Below are 11,756 nucleotides of genomic sequence, written 5' to 3'. Positions count from 1 at the left end.
TATATATATATATAATTTACATATATATTTTTTATATATATATATATAATTTACATATATTTTTATATATATATATATATATATATATATATAATTTACATATATATATATATATATATATATATATATATATATTATATATATATAAAAAATATATATGTAAATTATATATATATATATAAAAAAATATATGTAAATTATATATATATAAAAAATATATATGTAAATTATATATATATAAAAAATATATATGTAAATTATATATATATATATATATATACACATATATATACATACATACACACACACACACACATACATACTTACATATACACATACATACACATACAAATATATACACACACACACACACACACACACACACACACGAGATGACATTAAAGTACTAGGCTGTGTCCATATCAATGACAGCTCTGGTGCCATCACTAACATTTTGGGGTCCCTCACTGCTGAAATCTAGAAGCCACTCTGTTGCATTACACTTCTACAGCAGGAAAAAAGTGAAGTACCCAAAATTCCAGCAAGTAAAGTAATTTAAAGGAGATGTCCGTGGCACATCAACAGGACATGACAGATGTGGCCCCACATATTTCGAGACCCCCCCCCCCCCCATCTAATTCTCAGTTGCTGAGAATGGAGAGGTGTATTTACTTTATTCAAGTTCCAAAAACAGCTCAGCACAGGGATATCTGCATCTATCAGACATTTATGGCATATAATGTCTATGGGAATTAATTATTTTTTTTTGTTTTAAAAGGAAATAAGACAGTGACTAATACCAGAGTCGAAAAACAGGAAAAAAAAAATATATAAATCAACTTGAGCTGAGCATTTAAATTCCAAACCAATGAGAGACTGTTCACGGACACGGCGAGGGTGGATGCAGCTCTTTATTACATCTGATCATCTGTGACATCTAGCGCCAGACGGGATAATGACATTTCATCTAGCAAGGTTTACACAGGGTGAACAAAGTCTGCAATGACCGAATACACATTTTCTAAAAGGATTGTGCAGACCAGTACATGGCAAATCATTGGCTCCAAAGGCAAAAGTAAGATCCATGCACTTTACCTTCTTCAGCTTTGAATCCTTCCGTCAATACCAAATGTGTAGATTTTTTGTTTTAATACTTTTGTACTGTAAGGTTATATTCACACACAGCTTTTTCACACAATTTTTTTCTGCTGCAAAAACCTGCTCCCTGAGCAGTAAACTGCTTTGTGCTTTTTTTGCAATATTTTTTTGGGTGCAGACTGTGTGCTTTGCCTACGGCTTAGGCGGCTTTCACACTACGTTTTTTTAACATCCGTCATGAACATTTTTTTTACGCAAAAACGGATCCAGTGCAAACGCGTTTTCATTTCAATGCATTTGCAATGGACTCGCGTCAACATGCGTTCACCTGCGTTTGCGTGTGTTATAGTGAGGATCCAGCGACTTGCAGTTTAACCATTTTCAAAAACGCTACTTGTAGCATTTTTGAGCTGCGTCCAAATACTGTTTTTCACTGGATCCTGACTATACTGCACGCAAACGCATGTGAACGCTGGCATGCTGATAGACAGGATCCTGCTTGCTCTACTGAGCATGCCCAGAAACCAGCCTGGCGTGATCTGTCTCTCCCCCTCCCTCTCTCCCCCGCCTGAGAGAGGCGGACGCTCGTAACCAAGGTAAATATCGGGTAACCAAGCAAAGCGCTTCGCTTAGTTACCCGATGTTTACCTTGGTTATGTGTGCAGGGAGCAGGCAGCCCGGCTCCTAGGAGCTACGGACGCTCGTAACAAAGGTAAATATCGGGTATCCAAGCAAAGCACTTCGCTTAGTTACCCGATGGTTACCTTGGTTACCAGCGTCTGCAGCGGTCAGATGCCGGCTCCCAGTCTATCACGTTGAGTTCCCCTCACTCCCGATCACATGACTTCAATGCCCACCCATAAACTTCAAGTGGCAGGATCCTGCAAAATAGCACATGCGTTTGCATGCATTTTTCTTTGTAAAAACAGGATCCACTTTTACAGCAAAAAAACGTTCATGACGCATGTTAAAAAAATGCCGCCTTAATAAAATTAGTTTTATTCACCAGAAATGTTAGTTTGGCAGCATTTTTTTTTTACTTTCTCATTTCGATGGGTGGAAAGCAAACACACTGAAGGAATTGACATGGTGCAGATTAAAAAAAAATGCTGTAGCTCTCAAATTCAGGCAGGAAAATAAAAAAAAAAAACAAAAAACGTGAGCATGAGATTTCTGACGTCTCAGCTTTTGCTGGTATAAAAAAAGCTACAAAAAAAACAAAACAAAACAAAAAAACACTGGATTTGAACATGGCCTAAAAGGCATGGGCACACATTAAAGGGAACCTGAATCCAATAAAAAAAATTTAAGGAAGGAACAAAAGCTGAGAGTTCAAAGAAGAAACTCACAGAGCCTTCAGGGTTTGGAGAGCGTTTATGTGGAAGACTGGGCCATAATCACACCTGAGCAATGTATGCGACTAGTTTCTCCATACAGGAGGTGTATTGAAGCGTCATCAAAAACAAAGGCGTTTGTACAAAGTATTAATACATTTCAGTAAGCGTGTTCAATACCTTTTCCCCGTGTCATTCTTCATTATTATTACACAACACTAAGTTTATGGACATCTACGGTTTGATTACTTTGCCAGTGTAGATTGGACTGGTTAGAAATTCATGGCAATAGCACCTTTAGAAATATATTTACTTAGAAAATTGCTAACATGTTCAATACTGCTGCAATATTAACCCAACAACCCATTGTGTGCCTGGCAGGGATCTGCAAAACCACCCGGCACCAGCTGATCATAAAAGTAGCTTCTATACATATACGGTGCTTTACATGTAACAGCCTAATGCCGCAACCAATATGGTTATGTGGTAGGGAAAGGGTTAATGGAAAACTCTAGGCAAAAGTGATATATTGAGTTATATGCACAGCCCCCTCAAGCCCTGCACCAACCAAATATTTGGCTTGGATTTCATAGGACCCCTTTTAGCTTATGTTCCCCATGTAATAATAAATGCTGTATTTTTTAAGCAGAAAATCTGCAGCATTTAACAGTTCAGGCAAAGTTTCAGCGATTCCAAAATGCACTAACCCCCTGCTCCCCCCTCACACAATGTATTAAAACTGCAACAAATAAGCATTAGAAATGGAACAATCACATTGATATGGCATATCTTTGGCACAGACAACAGTAGAAACCCCCCCCCCCCCCCACTGTTTTTGCACATGGCCACTGATTAAAATTACTTGAATGCACAAAACTAGTGATGAGTGGACACTACCATGCTCAGATGCTCAGTGCTTGTAACTAGTGATGAGCGGGCACTAACATGCTCAGGTGCTCAGTACTCGTAACTAGTGATGAGCGGGCCCTACCATGCTCAGGTGCTCAGTACTCGTAACTAGTGATGAGCGGGCACTAACATGCTCTGGTGTTCTGTACTCGTAACTAGTGATGAGCGGGCACTACCATGCTCAGGTGCTCAGTACTCGTAACTAGTGATGAGCGGGCACTACCATGCTCAGGTGCTCAGTGCTTGTAACTAGTGATGAGCGGGCACTAACATGCTCAGGTGCTCAGTGCTCGTAACTAGTGATGAGTGGGCACTACCATGCTCAGGTGCTCAGTACTCGTAACTAGTGATGAGTGGGCACTACCATGCTCGAGTGCTCGGTATTCGTAACTAGTGATGAGCGGGCACTACCATGCTCAGGTGCTCAGTACTCGTAACTAGTGATGAGCGGGCCCTACCATGCTCAGGTGCTCAGTACTCGTAACTAGTGATGAGCGGGCACTAACATGCTCTGGTGTTCTGTACTCGTAACTAGTGATGAGCGGGCACTACCATGCTCAGGTGCTCAGTACTCGTAACTAGTGATGAGCGGGCACTACCATGCTCAGGTGCTCAGTGCTTGTAACTAGTGATGAGCGGGCACTACCATGCTCAGGTGCTCAGTACTCGTAACTAGTGATGAGTGGGCACTACCATGCTCGAGTGCTCGGTATTCGTAACTAGTGATGAGTGGGCACTACCATGCTTGGTACACGTAACTAGTGATGAGTGGGAGCTACCATGCTTGGGTGCTCAGTACTCGTTAAGAGCAGTTGGATGCTTGGATGGGAGCGACTCATGTACCGATTATAATGAAAGTCAATGGGAAACTCAAGCATTTTACCGGAAGATTTCCAAGAAAAATACTCCAAGTCCCCTATTGACTTTCATTACATTCAGGTATATGAGTCGCTCCCATCTGAACACCCAACTGCTCTTAATAAGTACAGAGTACCGAAGCATGGTAGTGCCTGCTCGTCACTAGTCAAAGAAATTCTATTTTGCAACCAGGATAAACATTCAAGCCCATATTCATCAGGACCCCTTTGCATGCCAGAATTGATGAAGAATGGGCTAGACTAAGGTGGGCTTTGCACGTTGCGACATCGCAAGCCGATGCTGCGATGTCGCACGCGATAGTCCCCGCCCCCGTCGCAGGAACGATATTTTGTGATAGCTGGCGTAGCGAAAATTATCGCTACGCCAGCTTCACATGCACTCACCTGCCCTGCGACCGTCGCTCTGGCCGGCGACCCGCCTCCTTCCTAAGGGGGCGGATCGTGCGGCGTCATAGCGACGTCACACGGCAGGCGGCCAATAGCGGCGGAGATGAGCAGGATGTAAACATCCCCCCCACCTCCTTCCTTCCGTACAGCCGCCGGCGGCAGGTAAGGTGAAGTTCCTCGCTCCTGCGGCGTAACACACAGCGATGTGTGCTGCCGCAGGAACGAGGAACAGCATCGTACCATCGCTGCAGCAAAATTATGGAAAAGTCGGAGCTTGCAACGATGATACGATAACGCTTTTGCGCTCGTTCATCGTATCATCTAGCATTTACACACTACGACATCGCAAGTGACGCCGGAAGTGCGTCACTTTCGATTTGACCCCACCGACATCACATGTGCAATGTTGCAACGTGCAAAGCCAACTTTAGACCATAAACTTGGTGCGTCTTTCAGTTGCAGAGTATCACTGCATGAAATGTAAAAAAATTGACCCAAATATAATTGACACCACTAAAAATGGCATAAATGATGACTTTGTCAAAAAGTGAAGTCAACACCCCCATCCAGCTAAGCTCGGCTCGACTTTCAAAAAGTGGGTGGACATGGCACAGACTGTCCTTGCATAACTGAGCAAAAATTTGTGCCTCTTTTTGCTGTTTTTATTCCAAACAAGGGGGGGAAAGGTTAGGGGGAACAAAAAATAAAAAAAAAAAAAAATAAAAAAAATTCTCACATTGAGAAAAATAATAATAATAATAATAATAATAATAATAATCCTTAACCCTTTAGTGACGGAGCTAATTTTCACCTTAATGACCAGACCAAATTTTGCAATTCTGACCAGTGTCACTTCATGAGGTTATAACTCTGGAACGCTTCAACGGATCCCGGTGATTCTGAGATTGTTTTTTCGTCACATATTGGACTTCATGTTAGTACCAAATTTAGGACAATATTTTTTGTGTTTATTTATGAAAAAAATTGAATATTGGCAAAAATTTTGAAAATTTAGCAATTTTCAACTTTTGAATTTTTATACCGTTAAACCAGAGATTTCTGTGACACAAAACAGTTAATAAATAACATTTCCCACATGTCTACTTTACATCAGCACAATTTTGGAAACAAAATTTTTTTTTGTTAGGAAGTTAGAGGGGTTCAAAGTTTAATCAGCAATTTCTCATTTTTACATCAAAATTTACAAAACCAGTTTTTTAGGGACCACATCACATTTGAAGTGACTTCAATAGGCCTAGATGACAGAAAATACCCAAAAGTGACACCATTCTAAAAACTGCACCCCCCAAAGTACTCAAAACCACATTCAAGAAGTTTATTAACCCTTCAGGTGCTTCACATGAACAAAAGCAATGTGGAATGAAAAAAAGCAAAAATTAAATTTTACCTAAAAATGTTGCTCTAACCCAAATTTATTCACTTTTAGAAGAAATAACACAACAAAATGGACCTCAAAACTTGTTCCCCACTTTCTTATGAGCGCGCCGATACCCCACATGTGGTCAGAAACCTCTGTTTGGACAAATGGGAGGGCTCGGAACAGAAGGAGCAATATTTGAATTTTGGAAAGCAAATTTGGCTGAAATAGATTGCGGGCACCATGTTGCATTTACAGGTCCGCTAAGGTACCTAAACAGAAGAAATCCCTCACAAGTGACACCATTTTGGAAACTAGACCCCTCAAGGCTTCTATCTAGGGGTATAGGGAGCATTTTAGATCCACAGGTACTTCACAGATTTTGTTAACGTTACATTGTCATATTGAAAATTTTAATAATTTTCTCAAAAATGTTGCTTTAGCATCAATTTTCTCACTTTTTCAAGAGGTAATTCCAAAAATTTGACCTCAAGGTTTGTTAACCACTTTTTTATGAGCGCGGTGATACCTCACATGTGGTCTGAAACCTTTGTTTGGACAAATGGGAGGGCTTGGAACGAAAGGAGCAATATTTGAATTTTAGAAAGGAAATTTGGCTGAAAAAGATTGCGGGCACCATGTCGCATTTGGAGGTCCCCTAAGGTACCTAAACAGCAGAAACCCCGCACAAGTGGCCCCATTTTGGAAACTAGGCCCCTCAAGGAATTTATCTAGATGTTTGGTGAGTACCCTGAACCCTCAGGTGCTTCACAGAATTTTATAACGTTGAGCCATGAAAAAAAAAAAATAAAATTTTACCACAAAATTGTTATTTCAACCAGGTAGCTTTTTTTTTTACAAGAGTAAAAGGAAAAAATTCAGCATAACATTTATTGTGCAATTTCTCCTGAGTTTGGCGATACCTTATATGTGGTGGAAATCAACTGTTTGGGCGCATGGCAGGGCTCGGAAGGGAAGGAGTGCCATTTGACTGCAAAATTGGCTGGAATCAATAGCGGACGCCAGGTTGCATTTGGAGAGCCCCTGAGGTGCCTAAACAGTGGCGGTCCCCCACAAGTGACTTCATTCTGGAAACAAGACACCTCAAGGCTTTTATCAAGGTGTATAGTGAGCAGTTTGAATCCACGAGTACTTCACAGAATTTGATAAGCTTAGGTTGCCATATTGAAAATTTTCATTTTTTTCACAAAACTGTTGCTTTAGCATCAAATTTCTCACTTTTTCAAGAGACAACAACAAACCGTGGACCCCACAGGTTGTTATCCAATGTCTTATGAGCACAGGGATACCCCACATGTGGCCAAAAACCTCTGTTTGGATAAATGGGAGGGCTTGGAATGGAGGGAGCACCATTTGAATTCTGGAAAAGTTGAAATAAATTGCGCGCACCATGTCACATTAGCAGGGCCCCTTGGGTACCTATACATCAGAAAACCCCCACAAGTGACCCCATTTTGGAAACTGGATTTTATTCAGGAGTATAGTAAGCATTTTGAATCCACAGGTACTTCACAAAAATGTTGCTGTAGCAACAAATGTCTCACTGTTAGGCTCTGTGGCCATGATCCAGCGACACGGCATCTAGTACACAGTGTCAGCCTCCTGCAGAGATGTGAGTGTTGTCCACGGGAGAACGCAGCTGCCCAAGCCCACGATTTGGGTTCAGGCCGCTGTGGAGCTCTATGCTACCTGCAGAGAACACTCATCTACGCAGCATAAATTGACATGCTGAGGCTCGGGAAGCTGCGCCACAGGTCGGTTTATGCTGCGGAGAAAAGAAGCACATTGGGCATGGGATTTCTAAAAATCCTTCCACTGTGCTTCTACTGCACAACGCAGCATTATGAACACAGGGAAAACACTCTGCGCCCAAAACGCTGCAAACCCTGATTGTGGGCACACAGCGTAAAATGCTACAATGGATGAATGGATAGATGTCAAACAAATATAATGTCCCATTCCCCTGCATATTCTAAGCTGGCGCCCTTTAGTGCCTTTCATGTGGCACTAAAGGGTGCCTAGCCTTGTATTTAGCCCCCCAAAAAATTAATAATTAAAATAAACGACGTGGGGTCCCCCCTATTTTTGATAGCCAGCTAGGGTAAAGCAGACAGCTGTAGCCTGCAAACCACAGCTGACAGCTTCACCTTGGCTGGTGATCAATTTGGAGGGCTCCCCAGGCGTTTTTTAAAAAAAAAAAAAAACGTGGGGTCCCCCCCAAATTAGATCACCAGCCAAGGTGAAGCGGACAGCTGGGGTCTGGTATTCTCAGGGTGGGAAGAGCCATGGTTATTGGACTCTTCCCAGCCTAAAAATAGCAGGCCGCAGCCGCCCCAGAAGTGGCGCATCCATTAGATGCGCCAATCCTGGCGCTTCGCCCCAGCTCATCCCGCGCCCTGGTGCGGTGGCAGACGGGGTAATATATGGGGTTGATACCAGCTGTAATGTCACCTGGCATCAAGCCCTGGGGTTAGTGATGTCACGGCATCTGAACAGATACCCGACATCACTAACCCAGTCAGTAATAGAAAAAAAAAAGACAAAAAAAAAATTTATTTGAAAAAACACTCCCCGAAACATTCCTCTTTTACCAATTTATTGAAAATAAAGAAATTCCGGTCGCTGTAATCCATTTTGGAGGTCCCGCGCCGACTCTGGATCTTCTAGAATATGGGGGGCACGTTCAGGGAACGTATCCCCCATTTTCTGGAAGAGCAAGCTCTCCATGAGCAGTGTGGGTGCAGTAATCTGAGAATACTGCACTCACACTGCCCCGGTCCAACCTAGGGCAGAGTGACCTGCAGTAACCTCATTCCAGAATATGAGGGGCACGCTCACAGAACGTACCCCCCATTTTCTGGAACAGCAGCCTCTCCATGTGAGGAGTGTGGCTGCAGATCACTGCACTCACCCTCCCCCGGTCCACAGTGGAGCCTGTGCATCAGCGACGTCAGCAGGATCCCTGCTTGCAGGGATCCAGCTGACAGCCGCTGTCTGCGCATGCGCCGCCAGCATTGAAGAAGGAGGCGGCGATCGCGGGCCCGGAGCGGCAGACAGGTAACGTATAACCGGGGGCTTGGGGGGGGGGGGGGTGACCTAGTGGGACCTGGGGACACCTTTCTGCCGCATGTGACGTGTCACATGCGGCAGAAAGAGCAGAATGAAGGCGGCCGCGCGCTGTGCGCCGCCATCTTCCACGCTCCGGAGGGGGGAGGGGGGTGGTGGCTCTGGAGAACCGGAGGGGGCTATGGTGACCAGAGGGCTCCGGTGGACCGGAGGAGGGGTCAGGGGGAGGACATTTCCCTCCGATCTGAAATGTTTGATCATTTCAGATCGGAGGGAAATGACTGCAGAGCCGGCGCCGGCGGCAGTTTTCTGTGCGCTTCGGCGCCATTTTGGATGTCCGGTGGGGGTAGGGGTGGGGGTGGGGGGACTCTCCGGTACCGGGGGCTTTGGGGGCACTAGGGGGTTAGATTTCTTTCTCATCTGACATGTTTGATCATGTCAGATGAAAAAGAAATCAGTTTTACCGGCCATTTCTTTTTTTTTCATGTGTTCGTCGGTATACGGTGTATACCGCCGATCACATGATCGGGGTCCAAAAAAAAACACCCCGATTCATAATCTGGGGGGTCTCAGCTACCCCCGGTAGCTGAAACCCCCGAGATTTTCGGTCGCTGGGGGGCGCTACAGGGTTTTTTCGGGCCGCCGCTTTAAAGCGGCGGAACAGAATAAGTACCCTGTTTTGCCGCCGCTTTAAGTCGTACGGCCGTCGTTATGAGGTTAAGGGAATATTCTTACGAAACTAATGAGCTACAAGATTTTGTCTAGATTTGCAGTGAATTTCCAAAGAAGGAAAATCAAAATAAACCCCCCAATATTTAGCAAAGACTGAGCACAACAATCTCATGATACTTACAGCTGCCCGTCCTTCCTTGTGTAGAAGCTGACGGACTTTATCGTAGCCACAACGACCACCATACAGAGGGTTACGGGCACAAAAAGCATAATCACATGCTTGGCTCCGTATCGCAACGTCAGCTCCTCGTCTTCTTCCTCGTCTTGCTCCAGGACTTGCTGCGAGCTGCTCTGCGTCTGTCCATTGCTCTGAGATTCGCTCCGTTCATTGTTTCTCCGCTCGCTGTTGTCGTTCTGAAAGACCCACGGATATATTAGAAACACAAGAAATGCACAAAAACTTTGTAATGTCCTAAAATAAGGACGTATACAACCCCTGTGGGCGTGCTAACATGCTAAGCGGGCGGACTAGTCGGGGGAACTATGCCCTTGCGACTAGTCCCTGGCCTCATTAACATATCATAAAGGATCTTTAGTTTTTCTAAAGATCCCTTTATCTATGCTAGTGTAAACAGGGACAGTTAGGCAGGGATTAGCAATATGTACCCAGAACTGCTCGTGGTTCTGGGTGCATATTGGACCTGACAGGTTCCCTTTAAGTGCCCGTTCATGGTCGTATCCAACAATGCTATTATTCTAGTTTTTCTGTTCCTATAACAGACCAGAACAATAATGGAAAGAATAAGGACATGAAGTGTCGACAGGCAGGCAATCTGGTTGAAATTAAAAGACAAGAATGCAGATACAATTTCCAAAAACAATATAAAGATCTCATGTACAGTCATATACAGTGAAGAAAATAAGTATTTGATACGCTGACGATTTTGAAAGTTCTCCCACCTAAAAAGAACGGAAAGGTCTGCCATTTATCGTAAGGTACACTTCACCTGTGACAGACAGAATAAAAAAAATATCCAGAAAATCCCATTGTATGATTGCTACATAATTAATTTGCATTTTATTACATAAAATAAATATTTGATCACTGACCAACCAGCAAGAATTTTGTCTCTCGCAGAATTGTTATTTTTTCTTTAAGAAGCTCCTACTCTGCTCTCATTACCGGTATTAAATTGTACCTGTTTGAACCTGTATAAAAGACACCACACAATCAATCACACTCCATCTTCTCCGCCATGGCCAAGACCAAAGAGATGTCTAACGACACCAAGGACAAAATTGCAAACCTGCACAAGGCTGGGAGGACAATAGGCAAGCAGCTTGGTGAGAAGGCAACAACTGTTGTCGCAATTATAAGAAACATGACATGACTGTCAGTCTTACTCGGTCTAGGGCTCCATGCAAGATCTTGCCTTGTGGGTTATGGACGACTCTGAGAAAGGTCAGGAATCAGCCCAGAACTACACAGGAGGACCTGGTCAATGACCTGAAGAGAACTGGGACCACAGTCTCAAAGATTACAGTTAGTAACACACTACGCGGTCATGGATTAAAATCCTGCAGGTCACACAAAGTTCCCCTGCTCAATACCAGGACATGTTCAGGCCTGTTTGAAGTTTGCCAATGACCATCTGTATGATCCACAGGAGGCATGGGAGAAGGTCATATGGTCAGATGAGACCAAAATAGAACTTTTTGGTGTAAACTTCACTCGCTGTGTATGGAGTAAACAGAAGGATGGGTGCAACCCCAAGAAGACTGTCCCAACCGTGAAGCATGGGGGGGACGACATCATAATTTGGGGGTGTTTTTCTGCAATGGGGACAGGAAGACTGCACCGCATTGAAGGGAGGACGGATGGGGTTACGTATCGCGAGATTCTGGGGAATAATCGCCTTCCCGCAAGTAAGAGCTTTGAAGATGGGTCGTGGCTGGATCTTCCAGCATGACAATGACCTGAAACACGCAGCCAGGGCCACCAAGGAGTGGCAC

The 11,756-nt window shown here is 43.9% G+C and overlaps 1 protein-coding gene across 1 annotated transcript in view; it reads right to left on the bottom strand.

Moving 5' to 3' along the window:
- PSEN1 (presenilin 1) overlaps window positions 1-11,756 on the bottom strand; it is a 126,189-nt gene that overhangs the window by 68,096 nt on the left and 46,337 nt on the right. Inside the window, exon 4 of the mRNA XM_075330797.1 lies at window positions 9,925-10,157. Coding sequence (XP_075186912.1) covers window positions 9,925-10,157 — 233 coding nt within the window. The remainder of the gene's footprint in view (window positions 1-9,924; window positions 10,158-11,756) is intronic.

This window comes from Anomaloglossus baeobatrachus, chromosome 12, assembly GCF_048569485.1.
Source record: "Anomaloglossus baeobatrachus isolate aAnoBae1 chromosome 12, aAnoBae1.hap1, whole genome shotgun sequence".
In the NCBI taxonomy this organism is placed as follows: domain Eukaryota; kingdom Metazoa; phylum Chordata; class Amphibia; order Anura; family Aromobatidae; genus Anomaloglossus; species Anomaloglossus baeobatrachus.
Note: the sequence above shows the minus strand (reverse complement) of the source record. Positions and strands in the feature narration are given on the sequence as shown.